The 15,270-nt window shown below is 45.0% G+C and overlaps 2 protein-coding genes across 4 annotated transcripts in view; both read right to left on the reverse strand.

The window, feature by feature from the left end:
* Positions 1 to 2,363: 2,363 nt before the first annotated feature.
* LOC125298093 (coordinator of PRMT5 and differentiation stimulator-like) lies at positions 2,364 to 4,877 on the reverse strand. The gene is made up of 4 exons (XM_048248765.1): positions 4,727 to 4,877; positions 4,087 to 4,323; positions 3,290 to 3,529; positions 2,364 to 2,980 (listed from the first exon to the last, which is right to left on the reverse strand). The coding sequence occupies exons 1-4, from the start codon at positions 4,728 to 4,730 to the stop codon at positions 2,814 to 2,816; spliced, it is 648 nt and encodes a 215-aa protein (XP_048104722.1). The 5' UTR covers positions 4,731 to 4,877; the 3' UTR covers positions 2,364 to 2,813.
* A 205-nt stretch (positions 4,878 to 5,082) lies between these two features.
* rab11fip4b (RAB11 family interacting protein 4 (class II) b) overlaps positions 5,083 to 15,270 on the reverse strand; it is a 28,392-nt gene continuing 18,204 nt past the window's right edge. The window contains exons 5-14 of one of the 3 annotated variants that reach the window (XM_048248597.1): positions 14,848 to 14,880; positions 13,143 to 13,242; positions 12,697 to 12,800; positions 12,060 to 12,200; positions 11,070 to 11,151; positions 10,266 to 10,403; positions 9,929 to 10,087; positions 8,643 to 8,720; positions 8,097 to 8,240; positions 5,083 to 7,337 (exon numbers count right to left, since the gene is read on the reverse strand). In XM_048248597.1, coding sequence (XP_048104554.1) covers positions 7,221 to 7,337; positions 8,097 to 8,240; positions 8,643 to 8,720; positions 9,929 to 10,087; positions 10,266 to 10,403; positions 11,070 to 11,151; positions 12,060 to 12,200; positions 12,697 to 12,800; positions 13,143 to 13,242; positions 14,848 to 14,880 — 1,096 coding nt within the window. In that variant the 3' untranslated portion in view covers positions 5,083 to 7,220. The remainder of the gene's footprint in view (positions 7,338 to 8,096; positions 8,241 to 8,642; positions 8,721 to 9,928; positions 10,088 to 10,265; positions 10,404 to 11,069; positions 11,152 to 12,059; positions 12,201 to 12,696; positions 12,801 to 13,142; positions 13,243 to 14,847; positions 14,881 to 15,270) is intronic. The other 2 variants (XM_048248595.1, XM_048248598.1) reach the window with 2 other exon arrangements.

The raw sequence follows: 15,270 nt of genomic DNA on the forward strand, positions 1-15,270 counted from the left end.
TTAGAATGAGCTGGTAGCATTTTTAAAAAACTGACTCTATTCCTTCTGACAAGTGTAATTGTGACCGACAGCGATCGGGGTCAGAAGATTTGGGTCTAAGTGAGACAAGCTTAGAAGCCGGAGATGGTTTTCCACGGCCGTGGAGGAGGAGCGGTTTGAGAAGGCCCCTGAGACTCCAAATCCGGTTGAGTCACCATTCCAATGCGTGCTCCTTAAGATGTTTGTCTGCAAAATGTGCAAATGTGCAAAGGATAATCATTACTGAAAAGCCAGTAAACAATAAAATGTAAAAAAACAGGAGGAGGTCAGGAAGGCCGCAAAAGAACAGAAGAAGGCCTGTGACCCGCCTGGATGCCCTCTCACTCTGTCTTGGCAGGCGGACGGGATGACATTGCATCAGAGGGATATTTCATGTAGTGTAGTTTTGTGTGACTGCTCAGCCTCCCCTTTCATTTATTTAATTGTTTGCCAGATATTACCACAGCAAGATCCCTTACTGGGCTATAACACACAAACAGATTCAACCTCTTCCAGCGCTTTTACCCCAAACCCTACAGTTGTCTTAAGGCCTTAAGATGCCTTAGCCAGTAAAGGATTTTGGTACAACAGGGGGGGATTTTTTGTTTCTGAGGTCCAGGAGAGTTTTTTCTCTGTGTAATACTGGTGAAAGATGGCGCCAACCATACAAGGAGAACCAGACCAAACCAAACTAGACCGCATCTTCCACTCACCATGTCATCCAACAGACGCCCACATCACAGTCCTGCTCCAGATCTATCAGGCTGTTTGAGTCACCAGATGCCATCACCTCCAAATTAGAAGGGCCAATGCTGTGATGAATCACCGAGCCCACATCTGGTGCCGGTGTGGCTATCTGGGAGCCGGGCCATTTGGCCACAGGATGTGGTTGCTGAGGAGATTGGTGGAGGTCACCCCTGGAATAGACCAAAACAAAAAAATCTCCCCAAAAAGAATGATGAGATGGGAAATAAGGTCTGATGGTTGTGGGCTATACTTACCTCAAAAGCCCATCAGCTAGGCTACTCTTAAGTGCATGTGGCTTCAGGTGGATAGGTTGATTGGTCATTAATGGGGACCAGCAAAAATGACTAACTAATTCAGACAGCTAGACATTTCCATTTGGGACTCAGACAGGGGAAAAAATCCCACACATCCCACAAAGATACCTACAAAAACAGAAGTGCTGACTCACTGAGATACTTCTGGCATTCCTGTGGTAACATATTCATTAATGGGAAGCACTATAGCCTAGTACCATCTGCTTTATGAAAAATGGTTTAAAAGACGCTCATGACCAATTCTACCCTTAACCTAGAGACATCTCCCATTCACGGAGCCTCTATTTTTTACACACAGCATGACGAGGTGACTCACGAGTGGAAATGTAAGCTGAGAGAAACAAGTGGTCGATAATGAACAGAGGAAGAGACTGCGAATGACCCCGTGAGGGAGCCACGCCACGAGGTTTAACGCTAACACATTAGTGACAATTGGCCTACCGTCTCAGTGGGAGAGCGTTCCACATGTTCAGTCTGAATATTTTGATGTGTTAGTGCTAATTGTGTGATCGGAGTCTATGCATAGAAAAGCATATCACTTTAAGGTCTAAAGGTTGTGTAAGAGGCTTTTCAATAGGGAAGTCGAAAGATGAAACGAGCATCCAGTAAGCCTACCTTTAGTTCTTCGCATTGTGTTTTGTAGCCTAGGCTACTCCTTAGACTTTTCTAGTGGAAATATATCAAAATCGAATCTCAAGGTATCTGTTTTTTTTACCACAAGCATAGCTGTTTATAAAAAATGTTCTCATTGTAGGCCTACAATGAAGTGCAATGTTTCTGGCATTGACAGGTACTGCCACCTAGTGGATATAAAGGGTTACAACACACTGAAACAACTCAGTTGATGACTGAGACCGGTGTAATATGCGCTTAGCTGAATATTTCTTAAAGGTTCTCATGTGTAAAAAGATGCAAATAATCTGCTAAGATGTACATTCACACAGTCTTTACCAGGTTCCCTCCAAAACTACACTTTTGCCATTATTTTTTTTTTACTGTACATTAAGATTGCACATGTGCTGAACAGATTGCTGAGAGGATGTAATTTTGCCCTCTGAATGATTTATTCTCTGAAGCAGATGATCCTTGTCTTCGGTAGAAACTTGGGAGCCGTTAGATTTCTGGTTGGATGGCAGAGCCGGGGGATTCCGTGTCAGAGTGCATTCTTGCTAGCAAACATGGAATTATTCAGACCGGAAACCCATGTTCTTTTGGAATGCTGAATTTATTTTTGTTCCAGAGATCCTGAACAGTGAACTCAACCCCCCCCCACATTCCCCCAAAATCAACCCACTCCAAGCAAAGGAACCAAAGCTAAAAGTTGATGAGTTAACTGTAGTGTAGCTGCCCTCAAATTTGGTGTGACCAGATACTTTACCAGTGAGTAAACAAATCTGAACTCTTTCTGTTGTTATGAAACCAATCACTTGACCAATTAATTAAAAAAACCTGATAAAAGTAACTAAAGTGTGAAAGTAAATACATAATAAAATGACATTACATAATAAGATGCCAAGTGATTAGAATTAAAATAATAAAATAAGTGTTTTTTAAATTAATCTTCTTAATCTTCTTCACAAAATCCATAACTCTAGTGTCAGTATTAACTGCAAAAACTAATACACAGACCACAACTGACAGACAGAGAATCTGTCAGTCAAACTAGAAAACCAGCATAGAAACCAAACTCATAAGTGCTCAACCATCCCTAACGAACCAGGACCCGAGGAGCCATCACTCCTCTGCGTCCGAGAACTGCCCCTCCACCGTGGCATGGCTGCCGTACTCCCACTTGACCGGGGGCATGTGGTGGACGCTGGGGTTGTAGAGGGACGGCATGCACCCGTTCCTGTCCTCCATGCTCAGCTTCATCATGGCCACCGTCAGGACATCCTCGATGCCTGCACAGGGGGACACAGCACAGGGTCTACACTTCATACAGAGCAGCAGAGTGCCACTAGCAAATACTGCAATGACCAGAGAGTCTCATCAAGAGCACACCGAGGTTCGCCAGGGACAAAATGTTTCATTAAACTGTTGGGGGCATTTACAAGTGGCATTATTTTAAATAGGTTTGATCAACTATAACCTATTAGTAAAGCACGCAAAGTTCATGCCTATTGCAGCAGAGAGAAGAGTTCTTCCTTGTGGGAAGAGTCCTTCTTTGTGGGAATTGGTGGCGGCCATTTTAGGCCAGCGGTGACACTCACCATACGGGCTGCTGTGATTGGCCTCCGAGTTGTCGCTGGCCTGCTCGCGGATCTCCTGCTCCCAGTCCTCGTGGGGCAGAGGGGGGTCTTCGTCCACGCTGGCCTTCCTCTTCCTCCATTTGAAGTAGCTCTTTTTGGGGCCTCTCCTGCTGCTCGGCCGGAGGCGAGACCAGGGCTGGACTTTGGAGGGCTCGGTGGGGTCCCCAGACTTTGACTCGGCTGCTCCCTTCTCGCCTCCACCTGCAAGAGGGGATATTAAGGGCGCGTTCACACGAGACTGTTTGGTCCGGACCTGAGTTCGTTTTGACCAGTTCGGTGATTTTTGATAGTCTGAACGCAGTCTTGCGGAACCGGGTCCGGACCAGTGGTCGGGGGTACAGTTTGTTAAAACTCCGGTGCGGTTCGAATGCTATCTGTTCTAAAACCAGGAAATTAACTGCTGTTTTTTGTGACATTGCCAAGCGATATTAGTGAATAGAAGTTAGTATTTGACATAAAAGGACCCGGGTCCGCAAAAAACAAAAAAGTAATGTGAACAGAGTCCAGCAGGATCAGGGCAAGGGGGGTACGGTCCAGTTAAACGGACCCAGTGTGAAGGCAACCTATGTCCCCAGCACCATCAGAGCCAATGAGTCAAAGGATGAGTGAGTGTTGGAGTAAATCTGTTCTCAGTTTTAAGAGGAGTCTTTGACCATAGGCTTACCACATAAAATAGATAAAAATGCATTGAAAATGCATTTCCAAATACCATCCTAACTTTCTACCTGGCACGACCGTTTGACACATTTGTAACTCACCATGATGGTACAGGTAATGGTTCTCTTTAGTCTTCTCCCAGTCCTCTTTGTCCCATAGCTCATGTGTTGGGAAATTAAAGTTTTCTACTGTGGACCTCTTCCTCCTCCCATTGGTCCTTGATGGCCGTTGCCTAGGTTGAGTTTGGGCCTGAGATTGATCTGGGGCGATCTTCACAGACAACGCAGACTGGGGTGTCACTTTGGGCAGGCCCACCTCGCCAACACTTTTCTGCCTACCTGGAGGAGAAATGGCCAATGTAAAGTAAGAGAACTGTAGGCCATGGAGTCTAATCTGACGCTAATCAGTCAATGCAAAAAACTACATCAAACATGCACGTCATAACAACCAAAGTATAAACAAAGCTGGTATACAGGCTAGGTGTTGGTAAAACAACACATTCTTTAGTTAAACACATCATTAGGCCAATGTTCATGTTCAGAAAATTTAGAAGTGCTTAAGCGATATCGTTGAGTAGCCTACACTGCACAGCTTCAAATGTGAAATGAGAGGATTTCTTGGAGAAAATGCAATAGCATGGATTTACAAACGATCTCTCTCATTTAGTGGAACCGTGTGCATCAGAAATGTCTTTCGAAGCGGTTATTTACTATTAATTGACAATTTCACGTTGAAACTTACCCATTTCACAAGTTTAGCCTAAGACTTCCAGAAAGAAACCACTGCTGCGAAAAAGTGGCTCTCCCTCTCTCCACCCCCACACACAGCGTCCGTCTAACACGTGGACGCCGTTCTGCTCCCTACCTCAAACGGATAGGCTATTTCATTTTTAAATGAAAATAACTTCCATCTATAGTGTGGTAGACACTACCGTCATTTTGTTGGCTAATATGATTTCGCACATTTCATGGTTCAGTCATCGTTACAGAATTTGCTTGGGTTTTGTGCTGTGATGTCATAGGTCAATGTATGCTAGTGTAACCTACAGCTCCTGTTTATGTTATTTAAACCACTTCAAAAAAGGAACACTTCACGGCTTGTTCAACATATTTTTATTTATGCAATGATTTTATTTTCACAAGAAAAAAAACTTAGCTTAGCAAACTCAACACAAGATAGACTTAACCGGATATTAACAACAGGTGTTGAGGCTATGACTTAAAACACAAATTCCAATTAACTTGATGACCGCTCATCTGTAGGTTTACTCGGCTTGTGTCTAACTGGGCCTAAGCTAAGCTACTGGTGGTAGCTTCTCCCCGTAGGTTTAAAGGATATTAAATTTGAAAGAAAGGGACGAAAAAAGGTGCAGTGTATGCACTCCGAAGAAAGCTCATCAGTTGGCTCAGGGAGAACAGCATCACATAAAGCAGCAGTCAGACGGACCATACTCCCTTCAACTATACAATAACTCCATGAGATCAAATTATTATTATGATTATTTTATTTATTTTTTTAAATAAAAAAATCTCTAAGTTTGGGAGATTTTGTCCTGATAGGACTACCTTTGAACACAGTCAAATGTCCTGCTACAAGTTCACTACTGCTAGCCCTGAAAATGATTTTGAAAAACAAAACAAAAATGAACTAATCTGTACAACATTTACATCTCACAAAAAATGTTAAGACACTGAACGTCTCTATAAAGTCAGTCTACTATACTCTTAATGGTCTACATGAATCCATGTGGAACAGACAGGAGGCAAGGCCAGGCACAATCACCAGAAGTAGCCTACATGCAAAGAAATTGCTTTGTGCAAGAAGCAAAACTAGACCTCATGTTTTTGCAGTAATGTCATATCCCTATACAACAGTCAAAAAACAGAATTTTTTACTGGCTTCGTTGCTGAAATGCTGGATAATACACTCTGGCTGGGTCCTATTCACCTGGCTGGAGCCTACATTGCTGATAAATTATTATTGGTTGACAGTCATTGAGCCACTGGCAAAGATACAGAAGTCCTGGTGTATATTTGCATCGGTCTATCCATCAGTCTGTGATCCTCCCACATGAGCACATGTCATGACAGTCCACATAAGTAGATTCAACAGTAATTTGCTGGTGAAAAACAAATTGACCTCATACAAGTGTGTATGTGTGTGTATAGGCCTATACCTGGCAGTACTTATACAAACCACACCATGATTTTGGATTGCTGCAAAATGGTCCCTTCATTATAAGTTACCAAAAGTTAGCAAAAGATGGGCTTGCACCATGTGATCTCTGGGTCACCGTGACAACACTCAAACGCCTCAGGAACAACCTCCACCTCAGTTCAAGTAACCTATATAATTTCGGCATTGTGACATTCACATAGTCTGTGCTACTGTACATTCAAGTGTATGACCCGCAACTGTCTATGTCATCGTCTGTAGCCTTGGTCAGTAACCCATCATTTATATCCTTTAAACTGATTCTGTAACATACTCTTACAGTGCACATTTGTGTGTTTACCATCCTTTCACCCAAGTATTAGAATAGGCACTTGCCTTGTGCAAGTCTCTTGCATACTCCCTCCACTCAACTTCACTTCCACAGTCTGCTCTTATTTCTCTCATCACATTCGTGGTCCATGTTTATGAGCTCTCAGTTTCCCTTCTCCACAACCACAGGCACTTCACATGAGCCCCGAGCCTCATTAGCACATACTGAACACAACCACAACCTCTCGCTATGGCAACTGGCCCGTCACAGACAACCTGCCTCCCCTCCAGCATTCTGTGCCATCATCAGTAGTACAAGCACTTCTCAAAACGTTGAGATGCTACGGTCTCTTCCACACCTCTGACCACTCTTGCACTGCCTCCCTCTCTCGGGGTACTCTGTGCCGTTAGCTCAAGCACAGGGTGGCCAGAGGGAAGCTGACCACCTGGCACCTTGCGTCAGGAATGCCCACACCTCCTCACTCTCAGTGATTTCACCCTCAATGGTTTTGTTGATTTACAGCGATGGCAATGGCAGCTTAATCTTCCAAAAAGTGCATGAAAGGTATTAATATATTTTAAAGATTCACAGATTGTAACAAAGACATACAAAAAAATCTCTTTTTTTCCCTCCCAACACACATGGGCAAAAAGTTCCAGTTTTCCAGCATGGGTGCAGTTCACAGCACAGACAACAGGGGGTGCTATATGTCCAGTGTAGCATCTCCACTCCTCTTCCCCTCTGGTGGAGTTAGTTCTTGATCTCCAGAATGGAGGGGTTATGGTCCAGGATGGACAGGATAATTTTGTCCATGTATTGCCTGAGGCGGATGTTGATCTCTTCCTGTTCTTTAAGGGCCTCCATCAACTGTGAACAGTAAAAGTGGAATTAACAACATTCATTTGACAACACAACAGTGTCTTTAAAAGGGACACCAGGCAACGTTTTCGTGTTAATTACTCATCTTCGTAAGTCGGTATATGGTTAAATGACTCATTACAAAGCGAATTAAGACTCTCTCTCTCGATTGTTGCAAACGTGTGTATAATGGCAGAGCCGGCGAAGAAGCAGCGAAAACCCTTGACGGAAGATGCAAAGAAAAGGAAAAGAGCTTCAGACCGAGCGAGGGAGAGTTACGTAGAGAAAAAGAATCAGGCTTGCCTGGTGTCCCTTTAAACCTAATCCCTCTTATAGACAGACAGATAGATAGAAAGATAGATATAAAGCTGATTGACCCTAGGCAGATGGGTCAGGCCCTTGAGTCGTGGATCTGCTCGAGGTTTCTTCTCCTCACCCCTGTTACCCATGGACCTTCTTTTTCTTTTCCTTTCTCTGATTGTCTAACACTCTGTAAAGCGCCATGAGACATATGTAATGTTTGGCGCTGTATAAGTACAATTAAATTGAATTGAAATTGATATAAAGATAGATTTAAAGCTAGAAAGATACACTTTGTATCCCCATTTTAGGATTTTAGGAAGATGTACAATATTAAAATGTAAAAGAATGAATCCTAAATGTTCCATTCTAAGTTCTATAGTCCAGTTCTTCAGGAGAAACATCTCTGCAGTCCCAATTTATCCATCATCCTTCCCAGTCCATCAGTCCTGTAGCCCTAGTACATACCTCATCTCGGGAGGCACTGTCTATCTCTGCAGCCAGGGACTGGGCTTTCGTCTGGTGGGCAAACAGGTTCTTGGCCTCGTGGAGACTCAGACTGAGGATCTGGCCATTCAGCTCCTCGTTCTGCTCCCTCAGCTTCTGATTCTCCTGCAGGTGGGGAGGGGAGAGAACAGTGAGTCTCGGCAGGTGGGCAAAAAGGCCTCGAGGTTTAAACAGCTCTGTTATTACCGAGGCCACGATTTAATGGAGAAAATTAAGACATTCCATCAACTTGGAGCTCAGACAGTGTCAGTAAAAAAAAAGTCTAAGTTAAGACATTCATACAGGGTGTGCAGACACAAAAACAGTCCACACGCACACAACACGCTAAACATCCTTCTAGACAAAATGAAGCGGGATTAGAAATTACAGCATGAGGTCAGGGACAGCAAACTTGTGCACACTGTTCAAAGCGTCTACAGACAATTGGCTGGAGTAGTTATTTGTGGTTAATGATGAGGTTAAGGGGGGGTAGGTAGGGGTGGTAGCGGGGCGCGGGACGGGCTTTACCAGGAGACTGGGACGCAGCCTGGCCCCAGCAGACACAAGGTGCTGCAGCTCAGGGGGCAAATCCTGCGGAGCCGTCCTCTGAGGTACACAAAGCAGAGGCGACACGCACGCCGAGTGAGAGGACAGCCAAGCTTAAGGATCACTCGACACTGGGAGTAAGTGCTATCAGCTTTCAATGGGAGGCATTTTCTTTGACTTCCTCAGCACCATACCCACTGAATATCTCAGTGAGTTAGGCACTAACACCCGGGGAAGATTCATGAGGCACGCCTACGCATTCTGTTTAGTGTTTGAGAGAGCTGCAGAAGAGGAATGCATAATTAAAACCACAGAAGGCAGGAATGGATCCGTCCCACACTCGCAAAAATAAAATATATAGATCACTGTTACTCTTCGTGTGGCTCCAGCTTCCTCGTTCTCAGGCTTTTATTTTCACCCGGCTTTGTGTTCATGTTTGCTGCCACTTGCCATAAGTTCTGGTTGCAAGCAGGAAGCATGTGCTGTGTGGCAGTTTCATATATATAGGTGCCCTTCCTGTAAAATGTGTGGGACGAAAAGCAAGCACTTAAAATCACTTGATAGATGAGTGACCATGAGGAACTGCTCCAGGGATAGAGTGGGTGTGAACTTAAAAGTCAAGGACTTTGACATGTCAGCTTGAAGGCATCAAGTGCCTTTATTTGAATACTGTGGTGATGGATCGCTGGAGCTCATGCTGCTTATCCTCTTATCTGTGTTTCATGTTTACACTGAACTTTCACGCCAGCACAGGGAGGGTGACCGGCCAGAGGGTGGAGGCTGCACCAGCACCACCAAACAGGCAAATGCCACCATAACAACAACAAGAACAACTCCCAAGGTACAAGAACAGGGTTTCATTGCAGCAGTTGTAGCATTTGACCTGCAAATGACTTCATGACAATCATTGACAAAGACATTACATAATATAATGTGCAGCTGCATACATATCTAGTTCAAATAAGAATTCAGAAAAACTAATCAGGTAAAAATAAGCAGACCAATGAGAGCTGAATGAGAAGCTCACCACCAGAATGGTTCATAAATAGGTTAAAGCCAGCCAACAATGCCAGCCCTGTGAAGGTGGGGATGGCTGTAAAATAGGCTGCAATGTAGTACAGATGGAACGGAGTAAAATATGCAGGGAAGTCCATATCTTTAGACATCTATTTCACAAGTTTCCAAAGTACAGTCGTTGGAATTCATAGACTACTCTGAGTGTTTGTTTTGTATACCCACAACAGATCTAGCGGCGAGTGAGTGCGTACCTGTTTGAGTCTCTTGACCTCCAGCTCGAGCTCGGTCTCGCGGGTGCGGGGGTTGAAGTCTGGGAAGCTGATTGAGGAGCTGCGTGTGCGGCCCAGCCTCTCGGCCTCCAGCTTGTACAGATGCAGGTTCTCCAGCTCTCGCCGCAGCTCCTCGATCAGCTGAGGAGGGGAGAGAGAGATAGAGAGAGAGAGAGAGAGAGCAGTCACAGCTGGATCAAAGTAAAGTGGACGGTTGTTTTGTCTGGACGAGGTTAAATGTTTTGCTGGTGGGTAGCTTTTAATCTTGTTGGTGTTTCTGTACACCACTGTGAGAATAGGTTTGGATCTGTCTGGTCACCTCCTGCATGGCGTCCTTCTCTTTCTGGTACTCGTGCCGGTTCTGTTTCAGCTTATCCATCATCTTCCTGTACAGGTCCATCTCGTCCTTGAGCCGTAAGCTGGTGTCCTCCAGTTTATCAGTCATTCTCTGTTTCTCCTGTGAGCACACAGACATAACATGGCCATACAGTATATATTTAGACTTAGTCTGCTTAAATGGACTTATCCGTCTCCACCATAAAGGGCAGTACAAAGCTTAATACTGAATAAATGCATTGACAACATTTCTGTACACAAAAATGTATGCTGCAGTTGTAGAGTCGAAAGAGTACTGTTTGTTGCCCTGTGCTGACCTCCCCCCCAGGAAACAGAGGCGCTGACGACGGGTTGGAATTAGCGCTCACACGCGTTAATCAGGCTAGGGAGTGTAAGCGCTGCTGTCAGCAAATGGGAGATGATGCAGACTGATTGTTGATGCGCGTGCGCACACACACACATCTCAGTGATGACAAATTAACTTTTAACACGCCATAGCCCACTGTTGTGACTCCGGTGTTTGTCAAACAAGTGGTATTATGATGATATTTTGGCTACTCTGACATTCCCTTTATACAAGTGACTTGCGCAAACTATTAAGGATTGTATAAAAAAAAAAACTTTGTTTTGTTGTTTCTAATCGTCAAATTTTGCCAAGGGTGTTTCAGTGTATAAAAGGACTAGCTCAATTTAATTGTGGATCTATGACCTGAATAAATCAGTCTAATTTGTACAGATTTGGTGTATTCTGTATGAAAAAAGGTTGAAGACAGAGCAATGCACACACCTCATCCAGTTTCTCCGCCTGTGATTTGAGTCGGTTCATGTTCACAGCCATCTCTGTGTTCTCCTCCTCGAGCTGCTGTAGTCTGGGGGAGGGAGACGCAGAGAGAGAGAGAGACAATAAGAAATGGACAAAGTAACAGAAAAGCTAGCAATCAAATGAACACAACATTGTCCAAGTGACGCACATCAATACTCAGAGGTATGGTTGATTTGCCTGCCTGAACAGATTTATGGCATCCACATGTAATCCTTAACGCTGAGCATCAACGTCACCAAGTAGCCTACTGGGTTTACAAGCCCTAAGGCCCTAAAAGAGTTGTGGTGTGTGTGTCTTACATTCAAGGCTCAGATCAGCATTTCATGACTTCTCTGACTGATCTCTCCTGTTTAGCACCCACGTTGGGTGCACCTGATCATTCATGCTGAGTGGCAAACGCTGCTGAGATTACCAAGCTGCTTTATTTGAATTTATTTACTAGACATTCCATTTAATGGATTTATGGTTACCTACAGTATACATCATACTTTAAATGGTTTCATGATACTGACACCATCAATCTCGTGAGACCTTGTTGCAAGATATGGAGATGGACAAATTGAAATGGACAAAGTGCAAGACAAGACATATTTGTAATCATCATTTTTAACACAATGGTAATTATGGGTTATCAGTTTCTTCAGATAAAAAAATCCTGCAATCACAACTGCTTCATTAGTGTTTTCAGTGTTTGACAAAAATGGCACGTCAATTGTGTCTAGTCACAAGCGTATCACTATCTAAAGATGGATTATTTATCAGTGAATTATAATTAGAAATAATAATATTGCATTCTTTCTGCACGAATTGCCAAACCCATGTCAGCTTGTGCCAGGGGGTAGAGTTGGTTTGTGTGGGAAGCCTTTTCCTGCACTGCAGTGGTGCTGTGTATGTATGTGTGTGTGTGTGTGTGTGTATATATGTGTGTGTGTGTGTGTGTAGATGGGTCAGTACCGGTTGGAGAGGAGCTCGATCTCTGTGTTCTTGTCACGCTCCATCTTGCTGAAGGCCTCGCGGTGTCTCCTAAGCTCCTCCTCCATCAGGCGCTCCGCACGAGCCTCCTGGTCCTTCAGCTGCTCCTCCAGCTCATGCACCCTGACACACACACACACACACACACACACACACACACACACACAAAAAATTGGTCAGTCAAGGTTGCAAGCTGTGTGCACAGTCACACACACACACGTCATCTAAATGCACATAGATACAGATCAAAACTTTAGGCAAATTAGTAACTCAGAACGGAAACTTTGTTTGTCAACATCCTGGACTGGCATCCTGGATTTCCAGAGAACCATGTAGGTAGCGTGTGGGTCAGCTGCGGAATTGTGCATTTTGTGAGTGGGCGTGGATGTGTCATAATTAGTCTGGAATATTGTGTATCCTATGGCTTTTGAAATAGCAAGTCATTAAAATAGACGGTTCTTCATTTGATTTGATGCCTGCAAAAATATTACAGAACCGAGCTGAACAGTCCATACTGTATATCTAAATGAAGTGTCTGTGTCTGTGTCTGTGTCTGTGTCTGTGTCTGTGTCTGTGTCTGTGTCTGTGTCGCATTGTTGTGTGGATGTGTTTGTTTTACCGGTGAACCAGCTGAGTGTTCTCTTGCTTCAGCTTGGACTTGACATCCCCATTCATCAGACTGTCATTCTCCAGCTCTGTGACTTTCTTCTCCAGGTAACTCACCTGCAAGAGGTGACGTCACTTAATTAAGGGGCTTAGCATTCTCCTGTCCTTTACCAACTTTAAAACTGATCAGACACAACTACGTATATCTATAATCCAGCGGACCACTAATTTAATTTGTATGGTTTGTATGTTTGTATATCTAAACCTCAAATAACACATGCAGTAGTATGTTGTTAAATTAGGTTAACACTATTTCACAGCAACATATTATGTGAATAAGATAAAAACACAATTTGTCCAGAATGCTATTACATTGCAGTAATATAGCCAGCTAGTTTGCTCACTCAATTAGACAGTTGGAATGTGGGAGTGGGCGTAAACGCGCTCTACGTCCTGTACCTTCTCAGTGATGTCGATGTCACACGAGTCGATGCTGTCTCTGAACAGGTCTTCCGTGCTGCCGTTACTGCTACTGATGTTGCTGTTGTGGAGGAGTTGCCTAAAGAACAACAAAAACCAGACAGAGAGAGAGAGAGAGAGAGAGAGAGAGAGAGAGAGAGAGAGAGAGAGAGAGAGAGAGAGAGAGAGAGAGAGAGAGAGAGAGAGAGAGAGAGAGAGAGAGACAGGTGAGCACACAGTCAGGCGAATGCACCCATTGCAGCAGGACGACTGCACCAAAGCGGCTCGCTCTGAATAGCCGCTCCCTCGCGCACACACTCACACGGACTGAACGCTGAGCAGAGGACACGTACAGCACATGCACACAGCGGCGGCTGCAGCACCCTTACCGTCGCTCCTCATGCCCTCGCTAGGCTGGCCAACAGCCACGCTCTCTTATCAAGGTGCATCACGCCTCCCACTCGCAGTGCTGCAGGAGAGCCCAGCGACTCCGGGCTGGAGAGCCCCAGTTTCCCTCTGCGCGACCGCAGTGAGTAGAGTGAGCAGCACCGGAGAGCACAGGAGAGGAGGGGAGCAGAACTGACCCACTGCTCACTGCCTCTGTGGTGCCGCCAGAGCACCACTCCCCACTCCCACCCACGTGCTCACACTCAAGCACACACACACTGTGCCCGGCCGCCAATGTCCCATGACAGTGACACACACGCTGCAGGGACCTCCCCCCGTCTCTGCTCCCACTCATCCCCCACTCCTAAACACAGACGCATGCTTCATCTCTCGCTCACACACTTTCATCCCTCCATCCCTGCCTCTCTCCTCCATCACACTCTCTTCTCTCCATCTCGCTCTCCCTCTCCACCCACCCCTTCTCTTGAATGCGATGACTTCATATGCTGGGCTCCATTATGGAGATTGTTCATAAAATGGCTCGATGGTGTGTGTGTGCGCGCAGCGGTTTGCGTGTGTGTGAGTATGTGTGAGGGGCTGGAGGTGTTGAGGGCTGCCTGCCAAACATTCATCAGGACTGGCAGGCCATTTTCATACTGCCACTGTGATTCACTCACTCTTTCTCTCTCTCTATCTCACACTCACACACACACACACACACACACACACACACACACACTTGCTGGGACAAGGGCAGGTATAGTGGGTCTCTCTCAGTGCTGAGCGGGAGAGTTAGAGATTGCTGACCCAGGCTCAAATCCTCACATCTCTCCAGAGTGTCTTCATATGCTGAAATATATTTAACACTCCCCGATATACCGGTGCACAGGATGCAAGTTACACAGACCATCATACCCTGGTATCCCCATGTTTTCAGGGATACACATTACTCCCATTAACTTACATTTCATATATGGAATATGTTGATACAGCGTCTAGATTATGAAAAAAATTAGCTCACAGCCCCTTAAATAAGACAGTGTAATAGATTAATATACTAGATGGCAATTGTTGCACTTGATTGCACGGCAATGTCTCATGTCCTGTCCTCCTAAATCTTTCTCCATTCATCTTATCTCTCCCCCTCTCTCATCCTCTCCTCTCCCCTTCATCTAATCACATTAGACACACACAATTAGTGACTGTGCATTCAAGCCATGTACACTGATTTCAGATTAATTGACTGGTCACCCAAACAACCACGCCACCAACCCTGTCTGCAGTCAAGTCACTCACTGAGGTAACAGAGGTAACTCACCTGCCAATCGCAGTGCTGGACATCTTCCTGGGGCTGAAAACAAGAGACACAATGGGTGGTTTAATGGCAACTCGCTTCATTAGCAAACCCAGATACTCACAGATACTTGAGTTTCACTTACAGCTGGGGAGACTTAATGACTATTTGACTTGGAGGAGGATAGCAGGGAAGAAGCAGAAGATATGGCGGGCGGATTTTAAGGGTATGTGAATGTTGATGAAAGCTTTCTACCCTCGGGGATGCCGGGCCCTTTCTGTAAGCTCAGCATTTCTGTTCTACTTAGGACCAAAGTCCGGCCCACCACTTATTGTTTTTGTGTGTATGTGTGTGGGACCCTGGGAAAGCTAGAACATTCCAGGATAGAAACAAACTCACACACTCACACACACACACACACACACACACACACACACACACACACTT

The sequence above is a fragment of the Alosa alosa genome, chromosome 7 (genome assembly GCF_017589495.1).
Source record: "Alosa alosa isolate M-15738 ecotype Scorff River chromosome 7, AALO_Geno_1.1, whole genome shotgun sequence".
In the NCBI taxonomy this organism is placed as follows: Eukaryota; Metazoa; Chordata; class Actinopteri; order Clupeiformes; family Clupeidae; genus Alosa; species Alosa alosa.